General features: G+C 56.6%; 9 protein-coding genes across 9 annotated transcripts; 4 read left to right on the forward strand and 5 right to left on the reverse strand.

Annotated features, from left to right (window-relative positions):
* Positions 1-68: 68 nt before the first annotated feature.
* Positions 69-1,849, reverse strand: MYCTH_2111445 (uncharacterized protein; the record flags this gene model as incomplete). Its single annotated transcript, XM_003664421.1, has 6 exons — positions 69-166; positions 369-448; positions 795-944; positions 1,004-1,145; positions 1,410-1,698; positions 1,766-1,849. 6 exons carry the CDS (start codon positions 1,847-1,849, stop codon positions 69-71), a joined length of 843 nt encoding a protein of 280 aa, XP_003664469.1.
* An 86-nt stretch (positions 1,850-1,935) lies between these two features.
* Positions 1,936-4,573, forward strand: MYCTH_2307326 (uncharacterized protein). Its single transcript, XM_003664422.1, has 3 exons — positions 1,936-3,073; positions 3,137-3,928; positions 4,100-4,573. The coding sequence occupies exons 1-2, from the start codon at positions 2,274-2,276 to the stop codon at positions 3,651-3,653; spliced, it is 1,317 nt and encodes a 438-aa protein (XP_003664470.1). The 5' UTR covers positions 1,936-2,273; the 3' UTR covers positions 3,654-3,928; positions 4,100-4,573.
* Positions 4,574-5,280: 707 nt separating this feature from the next.
* On the forward strand, positions 5,281-7,388 carry MYCTH_2307328 (uncharacterized protein). The gene is made up of 3 exons (XM_003664423.1): positions 5,281-5,954; positions 6,032-6,568; positions 6,638-7,388. The coding sequence occupies exons 1-3, from the start codon at positions 5,504-5,506 to the stop codon at positions 7,060-7,062; spliced, it is 1,413 nt and encodes a 470-aa protein (XP_003664471.1). The 5' UTR covers positions 5,281-5,503; the 3' UTR covers positions 7,063-7,388.
* A 458-nt stretch (positions 7,389-7,846) lies between these two features.
* Positions 7,847-9,341, reverse strand: MYCTH_2307332 (uncharacterized protein). The gene is made up of 2 exons (XM_003664424.1): positions 8,970-9,341; positions 7,847-8,901 (listed from the first exon to the last, which is right to left on the reverse strand). The coding sequence occupies exons 1-2, from the start codon at positions 9,158-9,160 to the stop codon at positions 7,956-7,958; spliced, it is 1,137 nt and encodes a 378-aa protein (XP_003664472.1). The 5' UTR covers positions 9,161-9,341; the 3' UTR covers positions 7,847-7,955.
* A 329-nt stretch (positions 9,342-9,670) lies between these two features.
* Positions 9,671-11,013, forward strand: MYCTH_2307334 (uncharacterized protein). Its single transcript, XM_003664425.1, has one exon. The coding sequence runs from the start codon at positions 9,825-9,827 to the stop codon at positions 10,884-10,886; it is 1,062 nt and encodes a 353-aa protein (XP_003664473.1). The 5' UTR covers positions 9,671-9,824; the 3' UTR covers positions 10,887-11,013.
* A 601-nt stretch (positions 11,014-11,614) lies between these two features.
* Positions 11,615-12,841, reverse strand: MYCTH_2307336 (uncharacterized protein). Its single transcript, XM_003664426.1, has 3 exons — positions 12,451-12,841; positions 12,292-12,337; positions 11,615-12,169 (listed from the first exon to the last, which is right to left on the reverse strand). Exons 2-3 carry the CDS (start codon positions 12,325-12,327, stop codon positions 11,735-11,737), a joined length of 471 nt encoding a protein of 156 aa, XP_003664474.1. The 5' UTR covers positions 12,328-12,337; positions 12,451-12,841; the 3' UTR covers positions 11,615-11,734.
* A 695-nt stretch (positions 12,842-13,536) lies between these two features.
* On the reverse strand, positions 13,537-16,471 carry MYCTH_2307339 (uncharacterized protein). The gene is made up of 7 exons (XM_003664427.1): positions 15,997-16,471; positions 15,634-15,929; positions 15,372-15,535; positions 15,183-15,289; positions 14,368-15,120; positions 14,094-14,287; positions 13,537-13,988 (listed from the first exon to the last, which is right to left on the reverse strand). Exons 1-7 carry the CDS (start codon positions 16,179-16,181, stop codon positions 13,627-13,629), a joined length of 2,061 nt encoding a protein of 686 aa, XP_003664475.1. The 5' UTR covers positions 16,182-16,471; the 3' UTR covers positions 13,537-13,626.
* Positions 16,472-19,344: 2,873 nt separating this feature from the next.
* MYCTH_2307345 (uncharacterized protein) lies at positions 19,345-20,944 on the reverse strand. The gene is made up of 3 exons (XM_003664428.1): positions 20,709-20,944; positions 20,312-20,620; positions 19,345-20,223 (listed from the first exon to the last, which is right to left on the reverse strand). Exons 2-3 carry the CDS (start codon positions 20,502-20,504, stop codon positions 19,472-19,474), a joined length of 945 nt encoding a protein of 314 aa, XP_003664476.1. The 5' UTR covers positions 20,505-20,620; positions 20,709-20,944; the 3' UTR covers positions 19,345-19,471.
* A 1,123-nt stretch (positions 20,945-22,067) lies between these two features.
* MYCTH_2307348 (uncharacterized protein) lies at positions 22,068-23,894 on the forward strand. The gene is made up of 3 exons (XM_003664429.1): positions 22,068-22,809; positions 22,880-23,054; positions 23,129-23,894. The coding sequence occupies exons 1-3, from the start codon at positions 22,339-22,341 to the stop codon at positions 23,785-23,787; spliced, it is 1,305 nt and encodes a 434-aa protein (XP_003664477.1). The 5' UTR covers positions 22,068-22,338; the 3' UTR covers positions 23,788-23,894.
* Positions 23,895-24,508: the final 614 nt, after the last annotated feature.

The raw sequence follows: 24,508 nt of genomic DNA on the forward strand, positions 1-24,508 counted from the left end.
CTGCCTAGCGGACCCGAGCAGGCACGAGAAAAAGGAGTATAGCGACTGTGCCGGGCACCGGCAACCCATCACGGTACCTCGGTGCCAAATCCGGAAAGCTGGGCCTTCCGTGGTGATCCAGCTCGGCGGCAGCCGGCCTCAATCCGATGGAACAGCAACGGAAGTCCTGTTTTTCCAAGTTCAAGGTTCCAAGTTCCACCATTCTCTCCTGTAAAGGCCGAGTCCCTTTTGCTGTGCACAGGAATGGTGGACTGCACGGATTACACGGAAGTTGTCTCTCGGCTGCAGGGCGTTTCTCGGGCGCGGCCCATCTGCCCAAATGGGATGGTATGTTGTAAGTAGTACCTTGCGTAGGTACAGTACAGTACCTACCTTCTTCCAGTGTAGGTGATGGAAATTCGGCCGCCACGCGGTTCGTTCCGAGAAAGTCGAGAAATCAAGCTCTAATCTACGTAGTGTACAGTGTACGAAGTAGTCTTGCAATCCTGTTGGATGCACGCGTCAATGCGGCTTATCGCATCCGATATCGCGTACGTATCAATATCAGAGAGATCTCTTGCCTTCTGCTTCCTCCACACTAGACGCCCATGAAACACGCGGCGGCCATTCCGAACAAAATCCCAAATCCTGACATTGACGAATCGTAAGAGGATAGCATCCCGGGCGCCCGAGGTGTACGGATGTGATGGAAGGAAGGATGAGCACACCGAAAATTGTTAGGCACCCCAGATGGTTGGCAAGCCAATCAAGGAGCAATTGGGTGTGGGTCAATCCGCCCGCGTTTTTCTGCCTACCCGCGCACAGTAATCCATAGGTCCTTCAGCCGCACTTGACAGGCACTAACCACCGGGTAGTACGCAAATATAGACAAAGAAGGCGGCCACAGCCTGCTAGCTTCAAGATCCGGTGAGCTGTCCTGATTACTGGCCAGGGAACCTGCAAGTCTATATGCATGTATTATGTAGAATGCATACGTGCGTACCTATGTATGTACTGTACATACCGGAGATTCTCCTTGCCGTCAATCTTCGCAGGCCGGGTGAGGCTCCCTAATAACCTCCGTACCCCTCGCCGGATACGCTGCAAGGCTCCAAGGACTCGTGTGACCCTCTTCGAGGTCTCCCGCAGCGCGGGGAAGTTTCCCACTGGTTGGCGGAGAAGCGAGTGCTCACTCGGATCGTCTCAAGTTCATCCTAGAGTGCGAGATTCGATAGAGCCGAGGTCTCGGCGGGCAGCACATCCCTTGGGTTTGCCCTACGCTAAGGCATGATTGCAACAGACCAAGCGAAGGGATGCGTGCGTGCGCGCCTACACGTAGCGTCAACGACCCAGGTGAACAAAACGGGAACCGCGTGCCTTTGTTTCCGTATCTGGTTTTCCTGTGGGTTCGTTGCCCGGTCTGAGCTCACCCAGCGTCGTCGCTGTGCTTTGCCCAGGACCATCCAAGGCCGATGATTGGAAAAACTGCATGGACGTCGCTTCGACTTCTTGCTTATCCTGTTTAAGCATCACCAAGCTCCGACGGCAGAACCGCACTTTAATCGTGCTACGCCAGGAGCCTCCTGACACCGTGTCCCCGCGATCCTCGGCGATGATGCCGATGATCGGTGTGGCTGTGAATGCTTGCGTCCAATATCGCCTCGGTCCCGTGGCCCCAAAGGATAAAGGCGTATAGAGTGCGAACTTTCTGTTCTTAGCCTAGGCATCCGCCTAGCAGGGCTGGGGGATAGGGCATGTGCAAAATCGGGCTGAGGGGTACTTCTACCCTCCGAGCCTTCTCGGCCTCTAGTGGATGTTTGTGATTTTGGGCGTCTAGCTGTAACGTATTGCCCGTTCTGGAAACCTCCATTTCGAACATTTGTTCGCCTCGTACTGCAGTAAGCGACCTGTTGTTCGCCTCACCCCGATGCGGTGATTTGGGCAAGGGCCCAGATACAGAGATATTCGAGGCTATGGAATGTATTGATAGACTTCGTCCACTTTGTGGTGCGCCACTAGAATCTCGAAGTTTATATCGAGCCGCACCCCACCCTCCGTCTCCGTCCTGTTTCCAGGACTCACATCCACGGCGAAGTCAATCAACACTTGCACCTACTGCTATATTACCTAGTACGCATATATTCTTTGTGTCCTGTCTTGAGTTTTGTGTTTTATAGCTTGTTCACTACCTGCAGCTTCCTTCAGCCTTTACCCCAGTCCTCGGAGTTCAACCGGACAACGGGGCGGTTGGGATACCAGAACTTGCGACTCTCTTCGCAGCCTGCATCTTTCTGATGGCTTCGTACCCGAACCCCTGGTACCCATCGGCCATGAATGGGTTTCAGACCCAAGATGGCGGCTGGTATGGCGCCGCTGGCATGAAGAGGAGCGACTCGCAGTCGACCAGTTGTACGGTCGACACCAGCTGTACGGCCAGCACCGTGGCTTCGGGATATTCTTCAGCGACGGACATCTCATCCGCTGAATACGCTTGTTCCGAAGATACCATCTACGGCGACATGCCATCATTGTGTCCAGATCTGTGCTCCTTTCGCGAGCCTCCTGATGCCAACCATATCCCCTCTGCTACCGGTTCCCAGTATCTTGACAACGGCGGGAGTTGGCCCCAGCCATTACCGCTGTCGAGCCCCCTACCGGCCCTCGGCACCCGAGCTGGAAACGAGGATGCCGCCTGGCAAGCCACCTTGGCTGCTAACTCCCTGATCACCAATCGGCAGCCGCCGGGGAACGGTCGGTCGTCCCTCATCTCATCCGTGGCTGTTGACGAGGCCGTGAAGATGCATCAGGACCGTGGCGTGGAGGAGCCAGTACGCCCGGCTATTCAGGACGTCCTGTACCGTCACCTGCGGCCGCGGTTTAGTGACATTGATCACTACTATGCCGACATCATCCAGCTTCTCGAAGAGGCCGCCTACCAGCTCCAAGTACGGCTTCAGGGGCCCCAGGTCATGGAGATATGCTCCATCGCCATCGCCGCCGTCCTCGCCATGCTGTCGGAAGACGCGGGAGCCGATAACAACGGGGCGAACCCTGGGTGGCCAGATTCCCACGGTTCGCCCTCGGCAACGGCTCGGTATGCGTCCGCCGCCTCATTCCCCCTTCCCGGTGATTGGTGAATGCTAACAAGACCGCGCAGGGCCTCGCCGGAGAAAGAAAGATTCAAGTGTCACTATCCCGGGTGCAACAACGGCGCCAGCCGTCAGGCCGACCTGGAACGCCACTACAAGATCATGCATCTGGCCGACGATGAGAAGGTCAGGTACTTCTGCGACTACAAGAAGTGCCCCCGGCACAAGGCACCCTTCTTCCGCCAGGACCACTTCCGGGATCACCTCCGCGAATACCACAAGGAAGACCTGCTGCGGCGCGGCAACAAGGGCGACGACGAGTGGTGGTCGTCTCGTTCTCCGCACGCCCTGTACAACGGCTGGTGGCGCTGCAGCCGGTGCCTGATCCGCGTCCGCCTCGACAAGGATGGCTTCACCTGCCCCGACTGCAGCGGCTCCTGCGAGAAGGAGCGGCAACAGCACAGGACCATGGCCGCAGGCGCCGAGCTCCGGGCCGACAGCAGCAACGGGTCGTCGCCGTCGTTATTGCGCCGACATCCCGCTCCTGCTCCACTTGGCCGCAGACGTATTCGCTCTTCTTCTTGACTTTGTGACATTGTTATCCCACGTCGGGTGTGTCTTCTCATTTCTCCTCGACTGCCGAGTGATTCTTTCGTTTCTCTTTTTTTCCCTTTCCATTTCTGCGAGTGCTCGTGGGAGTTACTTTACTCGCCTACCCCGTGTCACGGTCGGCAGAAGAAGAAAGTGAGGCCGAGACGGTCTCGAGACGGCGAACTGGCATATCGCCTTGTTCTTTTCCCTCTACTTTTCCGTTTTTTACTGATCTTTTATCCTCTTCAGTATTTCGGACATGCCAAAAGGTGAGTAGTTTCTCACTTGCTCTTGGATCCGGGGCGGCGTTTGGAGGCGGACAACTTGTGTGTGTTCCGAGGCAGCGGTTGGTGGGCACTGGGCTCGGGTGGGCGCAGGTCTGTTCTCTTGCTTTCCATCTTTGTTTTCCATTTCGATGTTCTGAAGCCGACCCAACCCAGAGCTCACTTGAGATGGATTGGAGGCTTCCCAAACCACGTTTCCGGCGGGTCTCAAAGCGCTAGCTGCATCATCAAGCGACCAGCTAGTTCCTTTCTAGGCCTTCGTGTGCCAAATTCAGCCTGGCGAGGCTGTGTATACTAACGTTGTACGTTCTCGCATACGGTGGCGTCTGAGGATAGATGGGATTGGGTGTCGGATGAGGAGATGTTTTTACATTGAGATGGGCTTGGGTGAGGCTCCGCTCAAAAGAGACGGCTCTTCAGAGCCTGGGATGACGCAAAGTGGGGGAGGGGCTATCGCGCTTAGTTAAAGGGCCGAGAGCACGCGGCGCTACACCTCAAGACGTGGAGGCCAGACTAACAGCGGTGAAGTCGTGCTGCTCGTAGCCCTTTTGTTCTAGTTATGCGTTGCCACGCATGACGAACACGAAACGAATGAGAAAAAAAACATCACTATCACCTCCTCCTCTTTTGGGCCACCTTGACAGGTCCCCCATTTTCGCATTTTGTGTTGGCGACCATTGCGATTGATGGATTGTTCAAGAATGCCGCTGTTCCCGTAGATTATATATTCCCGGCGATATCCGAACCCTTATCGCCGCCGGCTCGGGCCATCAGGCAGTTCGGATGAGTTGTTTTCCGGACGACCCCGCAATCTGCTCGCTTGCATGCTCCGCACTTACATAGTACGTCTCGCCAGAAGCCAGGGGTCCGTCCATGTGGGGGATCCCAGGGCCCTCGCCCTCCGGTTTCCGGCAAGAGTTTTACCCAAGTGTCGACAAGCGCCAATTTTGTCAAATTGGTGTGCATCTCCTCAATTACCTGGATTCAAGCCGAGAGCAGACAGCGCGGGAAAAGTGCCACGGCCCCGAATTAGGCTCGAGGTTGAGGTTCCTGCATCTGGCAGGGTTTAATTCCGTTTGACCAGACGTGTATATCATCCCACCGATCGCCCCTCGCTCCACACTCCTGGGCCTCGCAGCTGACATCGCCTCTTTCTACGAGTAGATCCCTCTCTACTACGACTCTCCGAACTCCGCCAAGCAAAGCCGGCAGTCTTGTGTCGCGACCACTACCATACAGTGTGTGCATCGCGCTGCGGCTGGCACCGGGTTCCCCAGTCTCAGACGCCCCCGTGTGGCCTCTTCCTTCCTGCCGGAGGTAGTTGCCGCGGCCCACCCGACGTGCCCAATCAAGAGCCTACTTGACCTGGCATCGCGGTTGCTTCCTCGGCTCTCGTTCACCGGCAGTCTTTACCGCTTGCCAATTTCAGCTCCGAAAGGCCGACCTGCCTGTTGTCTTCGGGCGGCCCGACCCGGCGCGTCTCGACAGCGCCGACCCCCTTACCCGCTTTAGCATCAACTACTTACTTCTCCCTGTTTCCCCCCCTTTCTTCTTTTCACCATGTCGCCCGCCGCCGCCGCAACGTTTCGTGCTTCCCTCCTTCGCACATCTGCCTGGTCTCGTGTCACCCTGAACACAGCCTCCAGCAGCTTCCGTGCCACGCCTGCTTCTTCCGTGTCCCGCGCCGTCCCTGTCTTTGCGTACTCGCACCTGAACCGCCGCACAATGGCGACCAACGCCCCCGCCAAGATCAAGGTCAAGAACCCCGTCGTCGAGCTGGACGGCGATGAGATGACCCGTGTCATCTGGAAGGACATCAAGGAGAAGTTCATCTACCCTTACCTGGACATTGACCTCAAGTACTACGACCTCGGCCTCGAGTACCGCGACCAGACCAACGACCAGGTCACTCTGGATGCTGCCGAAGCCATTAAGAAGTACTCGGTCGGCGTCAAGTGTGCCACCATCACCCCCGATGAGGCTCGTGTCAAGGAATTCAACCTCAAGCAGAGTACGTGCTTCTTGTTTCCGCTTGTTGCTATCTGGTATGGCCATATCCGCTAACGTGTGCTTCGCGGTCGCCGACAGTGTGGCTCTCCCCCAACGGCACCATCCGCAATGCCCTTGGCGGTACCGTCTTCCGTGAGCCAATCGTCATCCCCCGCATTCCTCGCCTCGTTCCCGGGTGGAAGAAGCCCATCATCATTGGCCGCCATGCCTTTGGCGACCAGTACCGGGCAAAGGACATAGTCGTTCCCGGCCCCGGCAAGCTCACCATGGTCTACACCCCTGCCAATGGCGAGCCGCAAGAGATCGAAGTGTTCGAGTACAAGAACGGTGGCGGCGTCGCTCAGACTCAGTACAACACCAACGAGAGCATCGCCGGCTTCGCCCACGCCAGCTTCAAGCTCGCCCTTGACAAGGGGCTGCCACTCTACATGAGCACCAAGAACACCATTCTCAAGAAGTACGACGGCCGCTTCAAGGACATCTTCCAGGAGCTGTACGACACCCAGTATAAGGCCGACTTCGAGGCTAAGGGTATCTGGTACGAGCACCGCCTGATCGACGACATGGTCGCTCAGATGATCAAGAGCAGCGGTGGCTACGTCATGGCGCTGAAGAGTAAGTCATGAACCACTTGAGGACCGACCCACCCGGTAAGGAGGATGCAGAGGCTAAATCAGCCCGCAGACTATGACGGTGACGTCCAGTCCGATATCGTCGCTCAAGGGTTCGGCTCCCTGGGTCTGATGACCTCGGTTCTCATTACTCCTGACGGCAAGACTTTCGAGTCCGAGGCCGCCCACGGCACCGTCACCCGCCACTACCGCGAGTATCAGAAGGGCCGGGAAACGTCGACGAACCCCATTGCCTCCATCTTCGCCTGGACTCGCGGCCTGATTCAGCGTGGCAAGCTCGATGGGACTCCCGAGGTTATCGCCTTTGCCGAGAGCCTGGAGCAAGCCTGCATTGACACCGTCGACATCGACGGTATCATGACCAAGGACTTGGCGCTTGCGTGCGGCAAGACTGCCCGCGAGGACTATGTAACCACAAGCGAGTACCTCAACGCCGTCGAGAGGAGGTTGAAGCAAAGTCTCAAGGAGAAGCTCTAAACCGAGGAACGAAACCAACAAATGCCGGTTGGGAGCCTCTCGGAGCTTTTTAGGCCCTCGGCTTCCGTGGTAGCAAGCGCGGCTCCCGTTGTGGACACACCCGGCAGTCATATTTGCTGGCCAGACAAACATCCGTATGGATAGGTCCCGGTGAGCTGATCCACCAGATTTGGCTGTTTGGGGTATCTGAGATTGCATATCAGCATCGATTTGGCCATGCATTCTCGGTTTTATAGGGGCATTTTTGTCATAGTTCCCGCATCAGTTTCCCAGTGTATATTTCCCATAGGGGCAAGCGAGGACTTGACGTGTTTGTATATACAACGGTCCAGGGACGTTCAGGAAATGATGTTCTTGAGTGATCTCATGCTTGTACGTAGGCTTGCGGCGTCGCGGTAGTTTTGGAACCGAGCGGCAGTCAGTGGCATTTTCATCTCAGATTCCGTAACTTTGCTGGATTTTCCCCGTCGAGAAGACTTTCTTCGTTATACTGCCATAATGATACAAGCCAGAGAAAACAGGGAAAGAGCCGACCCGTACCCATGTGCCGATTAACTACCAGAGACTTCCAATCTAACCCTGTGCCACGTATAAAGTCGGCTGCTGCTGGGGTCCCCAAATCACAGCAGGTATAGGGCTTCTGCGTCTCATTAGGGGTGACGCGCTTATCATGCATATCTGTTCCCAGGAGACGTGCCCGAAGAGGGGTTAACGTGAAGGGCTCATCTTGAGTCAGTTCCCTGACTTGGCCTCAAAACCCTAGGTCTTTGGCCGACTATCGACCTCGGGTGACCAGTCTTTGACACGTCGATTCAGCAGGGCGCAGCTCCTTCCACTCTTTTTTCGAGTCCCTTTACCCAAGAACTCCTGTCAGAAGCCAAGTTATACCCCATTCAGCCAGCGCCTTCGCTCTTTCGCGACGCTGCCTTGGCCGTCGGCATCCGCTCGGGCCCCTCGCTCTTGCGTTTCTTCTTGGTCGGCCGGCTGGAGCCGCCTTTGGGCCTGTACCCGGGATCGTCGTCCACGACTCTCTTTCGCTTGCCTTTGGCCGCCGCGCTGCCAGATCCCGGAGCACTCGGCGTCCCCGGGCCGCCTGCGTAGCCGTGTTCGTCATCGACGTCCTCGAAGCTCTCGCCCGACGCGCCTGTGGTACGGATATGTGCTGCGCTGGCGCGCTTGGCTCGCGGGGCGCCGGTCCCACGGGACGCGCGCTCGCCCTTGACCCGGCGGCTGGAGCCGACGGCGTGGCCGTCGTCGCCGTTCTCTCTGCCGCCGCTGCCGCCGTCCTTGTCGTGCTCGCCGTCCTGGAGGAACGTCTTGGGGGCGTGCTTGCGCAGCCAGTTGTAAACCGAGGTCGGGTTGCGCGCGGCGAAGTCGCGCTGCGAGTCTTTGGGATTGGAAGTTCGGTCGGCGCGCGCGAGCGGGGCGAGCGTGGGGAGCGGAGCCGTGTCCGTCTTGCCGGGCCCCGCCGCGGCGTCCTCGTTTGCGAGGTGAATGTCGAGTTCCCAGATGTAGTTGTCGATGTCGTCGGCTGTAAGGAAGGAAGGTGGGTGTGGTTGGCCCTGCGCCGGATCCGCGGGCGAGTCTCGGCCGGCTTCGAGGTCGGCGAGGAGTTCTGGGAAGCGCTCGGCAGCGGACGCGAAGGTAAAATGCGGCACCTCTTTGAGGAGCTTCTTGTAGGACTTCTCCGGCCTCGGTTCGGGCGGGGGGGCCGATGGCCGATCGATGTCCAGGCAAGGCGCGTCATCGTCGGAGGGCGGGTCGAGGCTGAGGTCTATCCTCTTGCTCGGCGGTATTTGGCCGGAGTTGTTGACATCGAGAAGAATATCTAGCAATCGACTGAAATGAAGTGTCCAGCGTCAGTGGGACACCGCGCGGCAGACGAATCGAACGGCAACAAAGCTTACTCTTTTTGTACCGCGAGCCTCTTCGCCGTGGCCAGAGCCTTTTGTTCAAGCTTATAAAGCTCCTCGCCCTCGTGCATCTTTTGGTCAAACACGATGCGCATCTTGCGGTATTTCTTCTTCCAAGACCGGTACGTGGGCTTGTCGTCGCCCATTCGGACATCGCCGGAATCCTCCTCGGTTTTAACCTTCATGTCGAGCCGGCTGCGCGCAGCGACTTCCATGTGCAGAGTGCTTGGATATATGTGCGTGTGTTTGTGGACTTGAACTGGTCGTTAGAGTTTGTGATTAGAATCTTTGTGGGCGATGCGAATCCAAAAGGAATTCCAATGGCGTTTGAAACCGGCAAAGCGGCGGCCTGTGCTTGTGTTCGGAAAAGCGGGTGCGTGGGTGAGAAACAGGGAACCGAGGCGTTGATTGTCATCGTGTTGGATGGGCGCGTTGCAATCCACCCCTGTATTAACGGTTACCCTTTTCGGTGCATGTGTGTGAGGAGGCCGTAACAAAGCAGTAATTTTCAACTATGCACAGCCTTGCAGAGGAATAACCACCACTGAAATTGACGTATAGATTACCTTCCGTAACAGGTTCATACATTACTCGATACGAATCATACGAAGTCTCAACGACGGCATACATCTCTAATTAGTCCCTGCCCACTTACGTAGAAGTGGGTATTATGTACTCCGTACTAGTAGTGTGTGGATTACACTAGCGTTTGGTAGACTTCCATACCAGTCCTTGGACAAAACTTAAGAATTCTCCGACTAGGAACAGGCAAAGAACATTTTTTTCTGCTCCAGCCCTCTCCAGCAAAGCATCCGGCTCATTTGCATGTTCCGCTCGCTCGTCCTAAAAATGGCCGAAAACGCAGCCAAGCGGCTCAAGACCGACAACGGCGTAGTCGCCATCGGCACGCACAACGGCCACTTCCACGCCGACGAGGCTCTAGCCGTCTACATGCTGCGCACCCACGTCCCTACCTACTCGGGCGCCAAGCTCGTGCGCACGCGCGACCCCAAGTTGCTCGACGAGTGCCACACGGTTGTTGACGTCGGCGGCGAGTACGACGCCGCGCGCAACCGTTTCGACCACCACCAGCGCAGCTTTGGCACCTCCTTTCCCGGCCGCCAGACCAAGCTGAGCAGCGCGGGGCTGGTGTACATGCACTTTGGTCGCGAGGTTATTGCCCGGCGCCTGGGGCAGGCCGAAGATAGCGAGCAGGTTGACTTGGTGTGGCGCAAGATCTACGAGAGCTTCATTGAGGCGTTGGACGCGCATGACAACGGTATCAGCGTCTACGACCCGGCCGCGCTCGCCGCGGCCGGCCTACAGAAGAAGTTCTCGGACGGCGGGTTCACTCTGGGCGCGATGGTGAGTCGGCTGAACCCCAACTGGAATGATCCCGTCCCCGAGGACCCCGCCGCGGCGCAAGAGGCGGAGGACAAGAGGTTCGAGCTGGCTAGCCAGCGCATCGGCGAGGAGTTTGACCGCGATCTGGACTATTTCACAAAAGCATGGCTCCCCGCGCGGGAGGTGGTCGCCGAGGCATTTGCTGCGCGTCAGGAGCACGACAGCCAGGGCCGCATCATGGTGCTGAAGCGCCAGTCGGCGCCGTGGAAGGATCACCTCTACAGTCTGGAGGAGGGGCAACCCGAGGGCGGCAAGGTCCTGTACGTGCTGTATCCGGAAAAGCCGACCCCGGATTCCAAGTGGAGGATCCAGTGTGTACCAGTCGCCAAGGACTCGTTCGAGAGCAGGAAACCGTTGCCTGAGGCCTGGAGGGGCTTCCGCGATGAGGAGCTGGATGGGATCTGTGGAGTGAGCGGCTCCATCTTCGTGCACGCTTCTGGTTTCATCGGAGGCAACAAGACATACGAGGGCGTGCTCGCCATGGCGAAAAAGGCGCTCGACCTCTGAGAGGGTTACATGGGCGCGGCCGACGTGCCTTCGTCGCTGCCCAAGCGGGTCGTCTCAATCCTTGAGCATTGGGCAGCCAGGGTGGACTGATTGCGGAGGAAGCGCCGTACGAGGGAAAGAGCCAGTCCACAGAGCCAGTCCACGGCGGGAGGTCGCGGGCGCCCTCCTTCTTTGCATTGCTCCAACGAGCAAGGTTCGGAGCGACGCATCGCACAGATTCCAGGTTGGGTCACGCCTTGCTAACAACCTTGGAACTTAGTGTGTTTGCCACCGATCAGGGAAGCATACATCTTGATACAGATACACGAAGGAGAAAAAAAAAGCGATCATGAAGCGATAGCTTCCATATCCGCAATGTTTCCTTTTCATCCTCAATCGCGTAACAACCTCGCGGGACCCAATTCTCGCAGTTGAGTGCTCGGCCTCGGCCCTCGAAACTGTAGAGGAGGCGGAGGCGAGCGGCTGGCAATCAACCAAAACGATCGGCTCCGGTTCGGTGAAGGAAGGTTGCCAAGTGCTTTTCCCATCCGTGCCAATAACGGAATAAGTTTCGGAAAATGACGGCCGTAACGATCTCGGTTCTCCGATCCGTGTTTCTTTGTCATTCATTATCAAACTCAATCATCCCAGACCCAGCCCAACCGAACGCCACAATCAGTCTTCCTCATTGTCGTAGAATGGGCCGGAATGTCTGCTTAACTAGCAGCACTCCGAAAACGGATTGTGTGAAGCAAGATGTAAGCATGGTCTTGAAATCAGAGAGCAGAAGGGCCTCTCAAGGCAACACAGGGCACGGCGACGACTCGCAACTCGACACGTCCTTTAACCTTCCGTTGAGGCCGCACAGCTCACCGACGAACGGGAAGTTCCTGTTGCTCGCCAGCGGCCGCCTGGGTTGCCGTCTCTGACTCTTTAGAGGGCTGGTCCTCGTTTTTGTTTTCCGCCTCGAGGTCCTCCGCGCTAGTCTCGCGGTTCAAGAAACTGCTCTCCTTGACGGGACTGCCGGCCTGCATGCTCGGATGATGTTGATGGTGGGCGTGCAGAAGACTGCTGATGCCGTTGGGCCCGCTAACCGGGCTAGAGAGATGGGGGATGTTCTCGGGGACGGGATGCTGGCTTCCGACGGCGCCCGTGTCGACGCTGTCGCCCTTTCCGGCCTTGCTCATGGCATAGTCGCCGCTGTCGAAGTACTTGCGTTCCTTCAGATGCTTGGCAAGGTGGTCGGTGCGGTTGGGGAGTTTGCCATACAGGCGGAACAGCCGCTGCTCGTCGGGCGAGAGAGACTGCGGGGTCGGGGCGTGTTAGTTCGCAGATCTGGCTAGGTGCGAGAACGGCCGAAAGGCAAAATACAGCATTGTCTCCTTGGTGACGGCGGGGGGCCAATGTAGCCGGGAGAGCGACTCACCTTGATGTCGATTTTCTTTGCCTGATGAGGGTTCATGATTGCGCAACTTCTCAAGAGTACCTAGCTGTTAGCCGGTTGAGCGATTCGACTTCTAGTCAACCAGGCCCTCGCTTTGACTATAATCCGCAAGCAAACGCTGCTGGATGAAGTCTGCCGTACTGAACCTTGCGAGATCCCGTCGCTTGGCCGACAAACACTTATTCCGCGTAACAACTCTGCTGAGGGGCGCGATCGAGGTTGGTTAGGTGCTGCTGGGAGTAGGATGGCCAGTGGTGCAGAGCGGTTGCAAGTGGGGGAGATGTGGTCGGGTTCTGTCGTTTCGTCACTGCGTGCCCAGCAGTCGCTCACTAACGCTTGGCTGAGAGCCGCCTGCGAAATTAGCTCCAGTGGGGTTTGACCTGCTGGTTCAGCGTCTCGAGGGAATTGTTTCAAGATGACCAAAACCCAAAATCCATCCAGACAAAGGACACAAAATCTATCTAAATGGGACCATAAGTGGAATGTTTTTTTGTTTCCTCTCCGTCGTCCGAAACAACAACAGCCGTTGACGTTACGTTGACAGAAATTGAATTCATGCGGTTATTGCCCCTCCCCGCCACCCCACACGGATGCAGCAAAGTGCCTTGTTACTGCAGTACTTGTCGTTCTCGACCCACGATCCGCTCAAGTCGTACAGAGGCCATAGCGTCACGGACGGAACATTCCTGGCTTGCTCCTCCCATGGCGGGGTCGCTGCAGCATGGGGAAAACTGCCCAATCATCTCGGTCATATCCAGATCGCCCAACCTACTATTGGAATCGTGCGGATTCATTCGTGAAGACAGAAGCTTGGTTCTCAAAGATGAGGGACAATCATCGATGCTACCAAGAGTTTCCTACCTCTCTTCCCACGTAACAGCCCTCTGGTGCGGTTTGTAGGACGGAGTGCATCGCCTGTTTCCCAAAACACAAATCATGATCAAGGACTTAAGAACTAAGGAGGGTGTATCCAGGAATTTCAGGATCAACCGCATGAATCATAGCCTTGTAGTCTGTATCCAAAGAATGAGGACTCGGCTGATGTCTATACATCGATGGCGCGATTCATTGTTCAATAATCATAGAAAAGGCGAAAAGGTAACAAAAAAAATCGTTCTGAGCTAGCCAGACCTTCGTGTGTATGGTATCTCTCAATCAGGCTCCGACGGTCAGAAACTCTAAAAGCATATGCAAGAAAGAAAGAAGGAAAGAAACAGTAATAATAAGAATGATGATGATAAAATAACCAAGCCCAAGGCCCGACGGTGCAGGGCGGCGAGCGACGCCTTCGAGACCGCACCCAGCACCCTAAGGTACCTACTCGCGATTCAAGGCCAGGAGAGCAAACATACCCCCCACCACGGGCCGCGCAACGAAGGTCGGCCCGTTCTGGGGGTAGCCGCCCGTCACCGAGTCGTACAGGTCCGTCATGGCCCGGTTGGACGATGTCGTCCCCACCCACCGGGCCAGCTTGGAGATGAACATGTCCCGCGTCGACCGGCTGGACACGGCGGCCACAAACATCTCCCAGTCGCTCTTGGTCCAGGTGTGCCGGGTGTCGAGGGCGACGCCGTAGTCGCTTGCGACCGTCGGGTAGAACTCGCTCTGCATGTCGAAGACGGACTGGTCGACGAAGTGGAGGTCGAGCAGCTTGTCGGCGTAGATGTTGTAGAGAAGGCCTGGGAACGAGGGAGAAAGAGAAGAAGAAAAAAAAAAAAGGGAACTTAGCATGAGCCGAATCAAGAGGAGGGATACGGAGCAGCGAGTGGTGCGTGTTTACTTACCGTGGCTGTCGTCATCTCCGTAGCTGAGGGTCGTGTGCGGTGGATCTGCCTTGGTGTTGATGCCCAGATCTTTCCAGCCCTTCAGGTACCTGTCGGCTACCTCCCCATATTTGTCCTCGTTGTTTGTCAACTGGGCAATCTGGGACATGGCCTTGAGACCGATGATGCCCTTTATGGCCAGGTTGGTCTGGTTGCTGAACGGCGGTACGTAATCAGCATGCATACCTTATGGACAACAGTGTACTAGTACTGTATATGAAAGGGGGACACGTACGCCAGAGTTCCCGCAAAATCATCGGTGCTCAGCTGATTAGCCGGAATGAGAGACTCTTCTATCAAGAACTCGGCCCATTGCGACAGGATCGGGTAGTGGTCCGAGAGGTAGGCAGTGTCGCCAGTGCGCTGGGCGTAGGCCAGGGTCATGATGATCATGTTGCCGCACTCCTCCAAGGGCATCGGCTCGTCGTTTCCGTCGGGGTAGCCCCTAGCTACCGGGAAGGTCCCGAGGTCATGCTCGGCATACTTGTTGGGATACGCCCCGCTCTCCTGGTTCTCGAACAGCGGGTCGAGCAGGTACCTCCCGAGGCTGGCGTTGAGATACATGAAGATGGGGTACGCGGGGAAGATGACGTCGACGGTCTGGATGTCGCTGTTGGAGCTGATTTCCTTCAAGAAGATGTACGGCTTGGAGGCGGTGCCCGCGTACTGGAGCGCGCCAAAAGTCTGGCGGACGGCGAGCGTGGTGACAATGGCGTAGTCGGCTCCGGCAGCAGCCTCCGAGTCGCGCCGGATCCGCTCATCGAGGGCGGCGGATGCTTCGATGGCGTGCTGGTAGTCGTCGTAGAACGCGACGAGCGCCGAGACTTGGTCCTTGTAATAGGATGACCAGAGGCCTGGTACCGCCTCCAACTGGCCGCTCTTGCCGGCGAAGTTGATGACCTGGTCCTGGATCAGACCGAGGGTAAAGACACGCTCCACTTCGGATGCTTCCACGTCGCCCAGATCGTGGGAGAAGGCAAATACTGGCCTGGGATCGTCAGTCCCGGGGGTCCAAGGTACGCATCTCGCCATACCAGAAAGGCGTCTTACCATTGATCGTTCACCGGCCTGAAGTTGGACTCTTTGGCGTTTGACAAGACCCTGTGGTCCGCAAATTGGCCTCGCACCGCTGTGTCGGCACCGATTTGCCAGGTCAACTGTTGCGCGTGTTGTTTTCCATTTTAATTGCTGTTTTAGTTCTCATCGCCCCATTCGACGCCGCCAAGGGGATTGACTTACGCCGTCATCGGCACTGGTGGCCAGGTACCAATTGCCCCAGCTGGCAATCTCACCCGCTTCTTTGAACTCTTCCTGTGTTTGGCGAAAAAACTTGTGGTAGACTATCTTGCCAGACCTGGCGTTGTCCCACTCAACGACTTGGGAAGTGTCTCCGCTAGCCCATTCTGGACGGAGGAGTTAGTGAGGAGAGGAGGTTCCGGAGGACGAGTGTAGGAGGCGGCAACAATAAAAAAAAGGAAAGAAAGAAAGAAAGAAAACGTACCACCAGAGACATCCATGTAGATCTGGACTTTGTGAGAATTGCCGTCAGAGGACTTGGCCTTGGCAGAGATGTAGGATAACTGCTGCGACTGCCGCGCCATGTCATCCGGGTACACCGGCGACAGAAAGGTGACGGTCAGCGTGACTTTGCCGGCCACATCGAAGGTGAAGATGCTCTTGGTCGACGTGTATTCGAGAGAGACCTGGTCCACGAGGGCTGGGCCCGGTGCCCCGCCCATCCAGTTGTAAGTCTCGCCATCCACGGCCACGAGACCTTGCCAGCCCAGAATGCTCCCCCTGCGAGACTGGTGAGTTGCCAGAGCACCAGAAAGAAAACAGGAACCAAAACCGGGGTGCCTCTTACGTCCAATGCCGGGGCCAGGCGCCAGGGAGGGTGTCCCCCGACTCGCCTTGAAGCCAGGCGTTCAGGTAAGGCGACCTCACAGCTAGGGGGACCGCCGGTGGTCTCGCCGGTGTGAAAGACGATGCGGCAGCGGCAAGTCCGACGGTCATGGCTGCCGTAGCGGCGAGCATGATCAGGAACCGCATGGCTTCAGCTAGGACGGCCCGCGTGCAGCGGGCTGGCCGGCGGGGATGTGTAAGGGACGGAAGGAGGATAAGGTAGGCAATGAGAACCAAAAAAAAGGGGGGGGGCCTTTGCGGCGCGCAGTGCTTCTTCTGGACGCAAAGGAATTTTGAAGGAGACACCGAGATGAGGGTTTCTGGAATGGACGATTAAGACATACAGATGCCCCTTAGAGCTGTCGCGCATCTGAGACCAGGATCGGGGTTTCCCGACCCTTATGTACGCATTGCCCATCCAGCAACGCGGAGAAAAGTGACACGAGAATGATACAGGAACATGGGATGAGACTCATTCACTGTGTTACAACAGCAAAGGGCGAGCAAGTCTTGGGAACCCTCCTCAACCCCCGACGGCTCTGACCATCCAGAGGCAACCCCGCCCTCCGGAAAATCAGAGGGCCCTCCAGGAAGAAGAAGGTGGTGAGGTAGCAGCATCCAGACATCGTGCTTTGGCGGTCGTAACGTGTGTTGGACGGTAGCATCTCGGCTCAAAAAGATGGGTCAGAGGGAGAGGATTTGAGGAGGTATTCTCGGTGTAGTACTTTCACGAAGCTCTCGGCAAGGGGCGGGACCAGCTCCATACCCGGGTACCATGCCAGTTGAGCCAGATGTGGGACAAGGAACAAATCGCAGATGTTCCCCGCCGAGAATCAAAGGTGCCAAGAGGAGTAGTGCCCGTGGAGGATGTAGTGTCATGACCACGCGCATGGTTACGGCAGCGGAGGGGAGTGCTGACGGGTCGGGGCGGGGCCCAAAAACGCATTCGGGCGACGGCCCAAGCCTCAGGTGACTATGGTTGAGGGAGGGATTGGATTCCCAGGAATGCCGAAAGGAGAAAAAAAATTAAGGTGCCAAGCTCGGATGATCGCCGCCTCACCGCCATGGCCATTGTCTCTGATCTAGTGTTCTTGTACGATATTACTCCGTAGTGAGGGGAAGTTGATGGCAGAACATACAGAGTACAACCCGCACCAGCTAACCGGACAGGAGCGGGCGCGGCGGAGGCGGAGGACGGAGGACAAGCCCCCCAGGAGGACGTGGGCCATTTCTTCATTAACGTTAACGTTTTCGGATGAGGTGATCATCCGGAAGAGGTGGCCGCCGTGGCTGCCAGGGACCGGGACCGTGGGGCCGGATTGTTGGTCGGCTTCAGCCTGACAAAAACAGGTTGCGATACATACTGCGAAACGCAGTATAGGACGATGATGATGATCATGATCTTGATGAGTCAGAGATAGCGATATGCGTATTCCGTACAACCGCTCCGTAGCGCAATGGGATCGCCATGAGGGAGAGATAGTCAAATGATGTCGTCACGATCATGTTTTGTGAACTTCGCCTGTGGCTTTCATCACCGATCGCCCAACACGCAAAACCGGGAGATGCTCCGGGCCTCTGGCGAGCTACTTGGCAGGAAAGGACTGCAGGCTGGGGTGAGATGTGAGCTTGGCAAGCTAGCCACACCAATCCGGAAAGCAGCAAAGCCAAGCGCTCCAGAGCCGGGAGCGGTGCGCAGCAGGGGGTTGCGATCGTTAGGGGAAGCCATATTCGATACAAATTCGGGAAAGCGCGTGACGATCGCTCATCTGCACGGGCCAGGCTCCACATCTCGTTCGGCCAATTCCAGCCAGCGCAACATGCAAAGGCATGGTCACTGGGCGGAGACTGTGTCACGTTAACTCCGGCATCGCCTTGAAGTAAACGCGGTAGGTTTTTGATGGAGAGAGAGCATTTACGGGTTAGTGAAGGTGACATGCTCGGCCCTATTCCGTACGGACGCTTGAGCAACACCCACTAACAAGCAGGCCCCGAGGCAAAAGTTCCCCGAGGGATTCTCATGGTTACGGCATCGACTCGGGGTTCGGTCTGGCAGGCGCATTACATACAACCAACCCCTCAACGTCTCGACATCTTCCCAAGTGCTTCACGCAGTTGTGCCTTTGTGAGCCTAAAATGTATTGGCCGGAATGAGTGGATCCAAAATCGGGAGTTCGCTTGGATTTCCATGTCGTTCATGCCGCCAACAGCCGGGTGTCGAGCGGACCGCTGCTGGAGTTTGATGTCGTGACGCCCCGGATGTCGGGCCACCGGCTTGGGCCGAACAGTCTCTATCCGTATGTATGTACATACCATTTGCGGTTGTATATGAGAATTACAAACACCACGCTTCACAAGGTTCCGTTCAAATCGAGGCATGCTCACCAGCGTGCTCAGATGGCGGGACGAGACTCGGATGGCTTGCGACGTGGAAGAACAGACCGCATCGCCGTGGCTCCGAGTTCGTCTAGCCCTTACTGATGGTACTGAGCTCAAAGCGTCCCCCAAATGTACCATCACATTGGATGGAGATCGCATGTCCCTCTTGGCAGGGTGTATGTGCCACGACCATGCCCGGCAGGTGCCAGCCATGTGCCGTTGAAAGGCGTCGTGGAGTATTGCCTTCGTCGATCCAAGCCACCACGTGTTTATGTTTTCAGTGTAGGCCAAGTACAGCATACTGCCTGTCGAGGGGTTGCTATATCTAGAGCGGCCAGGCCCCTGTGACTGGGGTAGGAAATATCGACGGAAGACAAGCTTGGCTCCCGTTTCGTCTTTTCTTTCCGTCGGTTCCTTCCGCCCCTCCCTTCATTTCGACTTCTATTTTCTTTATATGTTCGTGCCGGTTTCTTTCTTTCTCCCTCCCATATCTTCTTTCTGCCTGATAATTCTCGGCAGTGAGAACCGTGAGCATAAAAGACAGGGGCGTATCGGGGGTCTTAATGGACGCCTAACCTCCCACGTCCCCGGCCCTTCCCTTTCCGCAGTAGTAAGGGACAAGGTGCCAACATGTTTCAAGCATTGTATCCTTGTATTGAGATGGGTATATTCCGTAGATACCCGATAAGAGGCACCTCGCGTTGTGAAGATGGCAAATGGTGGCACATGTCCTACGGGACACACTGTTGGCCGGTCCATACCTTAAGCGCCGGTCCTACGATGAGAGCAGCCATTCATAAATGACCTCTCAGCATGCAACGTTCCGGCACAAAGTGTGATTTGAAGCGAACCGGTGTCCCGAGACCTGGGAAGGTATTGTGATAAGTTACCCGTGTATCGTTGACGAGGGCCCGACTCGAAAAAAGTCCGGCTGACTTAGAGCCCTTCCTTGGCAAGCATGTCGCCTATGTCGAGATAGAAGGCTACTGCATTGAAGCTACGACAGAAGGGAGGTTGTCAAGATGGTACGGCCAAGCCAGCGAGGGGCGAAGTTTGACTTACGATGGCGGATGACCCATCCATTTTTGCACCGTAAACCGGAGCCGGTTGCTCCAATTAATCAAGTCAAGGTGGTTGACACCCAGCAGGGTGCCCTTGTAGGTGCCCCATTTGCTGCTCTCGACACTGACAAGGCCGTCATTCGGTCCTTCGCGCTCCTCGATCACTTGGTGAGAGTGGCGAAACGGGCTCAGCAGGGGCGGCTTGTGCTTGACCATGGCGCCGTAGGAGAAGTAGCGTATCGTTGTGTTGTCGGGGGTCTTAGGATTGAACTCCTCAACCATGTACCTCGTCGTCAGCTGGGAAAAGGCGCTCGGTTCCCAGCCCGTCGTCCGCTGCCACAGGTCATACAGGCGAGGCAAGTAGCCCGGCCCGATGCTCTCGATGAGATAGTCGGCAAAGGGACTGCCGTGATGCGGAGTGGCCACGGTGATGAGGGACTTGACGTTGACACTGGCGGGCCGGAGATGCGAGATCATGTACCGGGCGTCCAGGCCGCCCATACTGTGAGCCACAATGTTGACACTCTTGCCACGGGCTTGGGCTTCGATGTCCTTGGCCAGCTTGGCCGCCCGCTGCTCGATGGAACCGGTAGGGGGCACCGAGGCGGTGATGACTTCTGCATTGTTGGCACTAAGCGCTTCTTTGATGCCACGCCAGTATTGAATGCTGGGCAGGTAGGAACCGGCCAGCTTCAGCTCGGCAAAACCAAGGAGGCCATGGACAAGGACGATGGGGTGCTGGGGGGCCTCTAGTGTTGGGAGAAGAGTGCAAGTGTAAAGCGTCAGCGACCAACAACCGCTGCACGGCTGCTTTGAGAAACTCCCGGCAAAACACACCGTAACTGTCTCTCAACAGGGCGTAGTCATGAGCTATCTCTCTGCCCAAGCCCTTGATGCGCGCGTCTGTTGGTGCAAGGCGGCGGCAAAGCGGTGCATAGGCGCCCAATTGCCTTGGTAGGCCTGCGTGCCGACAGATCGTCTGATTCCCCGCATACGCTAAGCGCGGACGGCCGCGACAGGCTTGAGCCATGAATCCCCATGATGGAAATGACCGACAGGGCAACCGCGGTTGTCTCATCTGGGGTGTGCGTTCGGAGTGCTCAAAGCGTGTCGGGGACCGTCGGATATTGCAGAACGGGTGAAACTCTACCCCCCCGCCCCCTCTCCGTCTCGTTAGTCCTTCAAAGTACTCTGCAGGTTTCTGTAATCCAAGTATTCCTTGGTTCGAACTGACCACAGCCTTTGTATTTGACAATGTTTTTGCGCAAATGGCGGACCGGGGGAGACCGTGTCGGCGTGTCCGCAAATGCATGTTGGTGGCGATTAGCCTGGATGCTGCAGCAAGCACCCACGACGATCAACCGGAGGATTTGGGGGCATTATCTGGCACAGTGCATCTAACACGTGTGCAACGCTAGCTTGCACCCTCCAACTAAGAAATAACCTTACCTAGCGTACCTCTGTACTGCCACTAATTCCCACTAAGGATTGCACATGGGCTAGTGCACACTATGTATTGCAGCGGATCAACCGGAATGTTTGACTAATCGACGGGAGAACAGGCGATTAAGTTAAGCTTAGCGTAGCCGCTTGGCATTGAAAGGCCGGGACAGCGGTCGGGTCAACAACTTGGAATTCTATCAACAACACTCTGACCGTGACATTAGTATAAGTACTGGGAGTCTTTTCGATATTTTTCCTTCCTTATTTTCCCTCCTCCTTCTATTTTTCTCAACCTTTTCTGGTGTTCCTCCTCACTCATTACGCAAATAAAATCTAGGAGCCTGCATTTGTAGCTCATGAGATATGATAATTGTACCTTATTATGTACGGCGCGGAGAGGCGGCCATTATTACCGAACAAAGCTGCGCCCGAATTGAACACTGCCTGAAAGACTGCCGGTCGATGCCTCTGCAGTGCCTCTCCGTACTGTGCAGAATGCAGCTTCGGACATGGCCGCTTTGCCGACGCCACCGCGCTAGGTTCTTGCCAGACCCTTTGATACATTGGGACTCGACCCCTTCCGACTGGCGACACAGGCTCCCGATTGGACTCTAGATGGGGGTGTGCGGTAGCAGCTGAGGGACAAACAACCAACAGCATTGTCACCTGCAGGCCAAATGGCCAATCGAGTCAGGTCCTTTGGCCCTCGGCAACGTACCGAAACCCGTCGCGCTCAGAGTCGCCAACCGACCACCAACCCATAAGCCTAGACATCCGCCCGAACGGATCCCCATCTCTTGCGAAGAGACTCGGCGATGGCCCCGTCAATAGCTCGATCGCTGAATCATGGCTGAATCCAGCTCCGTTCCACGATCCCATGTGTATTAGACGCCAGTATCACCGGCTCTTTCCAGGGAAAGAAATGGGCGAGATGGGTGCATGTGTGTATGCACATACATACAATACAGTACAGTTCCCGCAATAGGGCTCTGTGAAGCTCATGCACGGTTGCCTATGATTGTCATCGGCATTCAGCCTCTGTCCACGGAGTAGCCGACGACAAGCCGGGCCGAGGGCCTGAGCTGTCACCCTCGCCTTCCAACAACCATCACGCCCGTTCCCTTCTCGCGCGATTCAGCCTTGCATTTTAAGCGCCTTTGTCCAGACTGTCGGGTCCGCGCCACTTCACACGCACGACCCGCACCGCAAACGGCAAAGAGAGAGAGAGAGTATCGAGTATTCTGTATATCTACAGTACATTGTTCTACCGTCCTGCTGCCCCATGCGACTCGCTTCTGAAATCCCTCTCCTCCCCAAGCATCTCATGTGTGCCGGCTCCCAGGCCATGCCGAGCCGATGCCGGTCCCCATCCGGCCGTCACTGTTGAGGACAGGAAGGGCGTCACCAACCTGTCCGGCACCATGCTGGATGTCGGAGACTGCTCCGGGGAAGCTTGCCTTAACCCGCCGGGCTCTTTGCCGTACGGAGCATCGCGGGCGGGCAGCGCCTTTATGCTCGCTGCCTTTGGCGCCCTAATCCCGCCCGTCATATACGCAGCGCTTCGGTACCGAACCGTACCCCTCTCTCTGCTTCTCCTGGCGGCACTCCTTGTCGAAGTCGTCGGCCATGTCGGCAAGGTTCTGCTAGCCGCTAATCCGGCTAGCGATGCTTATTTGACCGTCTACCTCATGGGGACACACTGGGGCGCCATCCTGATCGGGTCCGCTACGAACCTCGTTCTTCCCCATGTCATGGTCATCTACGGCCCCGAGTTCCAGCTGGTTTCGGAACCCCTTTATCTGAACATACTCTTCTTCATCCTCGACATCTCTGCTCTTTCCTTCCAGTCGGTGGGGATCGGATTCGCCTCCACCGCGAACACGGCTGCCGAGGTAATAAACGGCCCCATGCCCGCGAGGAGGTGTTGGGACAGGGGACTTTTTTGTTGACGGTGCCTGTCAGGTCTCCCAGGGGTTGATCATACTCCTAACCGGCCTCGCTGTTCAGGCAGTCAATCTCCTGACCTTCTTGAGCGTGTATCGTTACTTTCGGCACAGACTTGAGCACCGGCGTTACATTCTCGATGACAGATACTCTCTCGTCTATCTCTCCAGGCGCTTCAAGTACTTCATGATATGTACGTTGATGGAGACTCACCCAGCTTGGCCGGCGGATCTGGGCCAGTTGGCCACACATGCTAAATGATACCAGGCGTCCAGGCGATCTCTTGCCTCCTCCTGTTTCGGACCGCCGTGCGGATCGCTGTCTTCGCGGACGGCTTGGCCAGCTCGTTCGCTCGCTCGCAGATCACCTCGTTCCTTCTCGACGACGCCCTCGTCCTCGTCGCCGCCATGATACACGCTGCGTACCCGGCCGGCCGGGCATTCGGGGCCGCCTGGGCGGCAACCTCACCTCTGGCCTCCTCCTCCTCGTCCCGCCGGCAGGACGTGCTGCCCCTGCGGCTGCGACGACACCGCCGCCGCCGAGGCGCTCGCACCGACAAACGCATCGTCTCGCTCCCGTACCCGTCCCCTTCTGCAACGTCCCGGTTCAGCCCCGGGGTCACCCATATAGGGGGGATGACGCCGGGTCTTCCGGCACATCCGTCGCCCCGGGTCGCCCCCGAGCCCTCGCCGCCGCTCACGTCGCCTCAGCAGAACCCGGTACACCGACGGGCCCCGTACGAGATCTCGCCCACGTCGGACGTGCCCTTCTTTGTTTCCCAGGAGAGTCCGGGCCTCGATTCGACCATGTGGACCGCGTCGTCGCCGCCTCTGGAGTATGGGACGAGGAGGAAGACGTATGGGAGGAGGAGGGCTGGTTCAAGCCCAGAGCTGACCCAGATGGTAGACCGCGATGCTCTTTGGTGATTTCTGTTTTTAAAGTCGGTTGTGAATATGCATGGGCTTTCTTCCCGGGTGAAGAGAAGGGTAGGGCAGATAGGCTCGGTTTTGTTTCTAGCAGTACAGGCGAACGGATCACGGTGTTTTGGGAGGGGGGGTAATGGCGCGATTCGTGAGTATCTTCTTTTTCTTGGATGGGCCACAAATGTACGGCGCATTAAAGGGTTTCCATGTCTTCTTCTATCTTTTCTTTCTTTTCTTTCTTTTTTCTTTCCCCTTGGAGACAGTCGCTCGTAGTTTGTTTCTGATTCTCTTCGTGGCCTTCCTTACGTCCGCTGTATCATTTGTGCAAGCGGCACCCAGATGCTCTGCGAGTTCTTGCATGAGAGTAAGGGGCGGATGTTCCGGGAACATGAAGACGTCGCCGAGCATCTTCCGTCTCCCACTCACGTCGGATATAGCATGAGAGTTTGGCACCCCTCTGGCTGAGAAACACATTAGTCGTGTCAAAATGGAGACAGCTTAACCTCGCCGCCACCTCGAAGACCTTTTCGTTTTGACGCATGGTTTTGTCGTCTTTGTCTTTTTTTTTACGGAGCGTCACATTAGTATTCGGGTTCTCATGGAGCACCTTCGGGCAGCTATGGGACGTAGTTCCGGAAACAATACTATTGTTCGATTGCGCCTCAACAAAGGGACTCGCTCTCCTTCGGCAACCCACGCGATAAGCACTCTTCGTCCACCATAC

This window comes from Thermothelomyces thermophilus, chromosome 4 (genome assembly GCF_000226095.1).
Source record: "Thermothelomyces thermophilus ATCC 42464 chromosome 4, complete sequence".
NCBI classification, from domain to species: Eukaryota; Fungi; Ascomycota; class Sordariomycetes; order Sordariales; family Chaetomiaceae; genus Thermothelomyces; species Thermothelomyces thermophilus.

Coding starts and splice junctions, on each gene's coding strand:
- MYCTH_2307339 (XM_003664427.1), bottom strand. CDS start 16,181: ATGCGGTTCCTGATCATGCTCGCCGCTACGGCAGCCATGACCGTCGGA. Junction 15,536..15,633: donor CTACATGGATGTCTCTGGTG/GTACGTTTTCTT, acceptor TCCTCCGTCCAG/AATGGGCTAGCGGAGACACT. Junction 13,989..14,093: donor CGGAGATGACGACAGCCACG/GTAAGTAAACAC, acceptor CCTCGTTCCCAG/GCCTTCTCTACAACATCTAC.
- MYCTH_2307345 (XM_003664428.1), bottom strand. CDS start 20,504: ATGGCTCAAGCCTGTCGCGGCCGTCCGCGCTTAGCGTATGCGGGGAAT. Junction 20,224..20,311: donor CCTGTTGAGAGACAGTTACG/GTGTGTTTTGCC, acceptor TCCCAACACTAG/AGGCCCCCCAGCACCCCATC.
- MYCTH_2307336 (XM_003664426.1), bottom strand. CDS start 12,327: ATGAACCCTCATCAGGCAAAGAAAATCGACATCAAG. Junction 12,170..12,291: donor CAAAGAAAATCGACATCAAG/GTGAGTCGCTCT, acceptor CCGACCCCGCAG/TCTCTCTCGCCCGACGAGCA.
- MYCTH_2307348 (XM_003664429.1), top strand. CDS start 22,339: ATGCTGGATGTCGGAGACTGCTCCGGGGAAGCTTGCCTTAACCCGCCG. Junction 22,810..22,879: donor CCGCGAACACGGCTGCCGAG/GTAATAAACGGC, acceptor GGTGCCTGTCAG/GTCTCCCAGGGGTTGATCAT. Junction 23,055..23,128: donor CTTCAAGTACTTCATGATAT/GTACGTTGATGG, acceptor AAATGATACCAG/GCGTCCAGGCGATCTCTTGC.
- MYCTH_2307328 (XM_003664423.1), top strand. CDS start 5,504: ATGTCGCCCGCCGCCGCCGCAACGTTTCGTGCTTCCCTCCTTCGCACA. Junction 5,955..6,031: donor GGAATTCAACCTCAAGCAGA/GTACGTGCTTCT, acceptor GGTCGCCGACAG/TGTGGCTCTCCCCCAACGGC. Junction 6,569..6,637: donor CTACGTCATGGCGCTGAAGA/GTAAGTCATGAA, acceptor ATCAGCCCGCAG/ACTATGACGGTGACGTCCAG.
- MYCTH_2307326 (XM_003664422.1), top strand. CDS start 2,274: ATGGCTTCGTACCCGAACCCCTGGTACCCATCGGCCATGAATGGGTTT. Junction 3,074..3,136: donor TCGCCCTCGGCAACGGCTCG/GTATGCGTCCGC, acceptor AAGACCGCGCAG/GGCCTCGCCGGAGAAAGAAA.
- MYCTH_2307334 (XM_003664425.1), top strand. CDS start 9,825: ATGGCCGAAAACGCAGCCAAGCGGCTCAAGACCGACAACGGCGTAGTC.
- MYCTH_2307332 (XM_003664424.1), bottom strand. CDS start 9,160: ATGAAGGTTAAAACCGAGGAGGATTCCGGCGATGTCCGAATGGGCGAC. Junction 8,902..8,969: donor AGGCTCGCGGTACAAAAAGA/GTAAGCTTTGTT, acceptor ACTTCATTTCAG/TCGATTGCTAGATATTCTTC.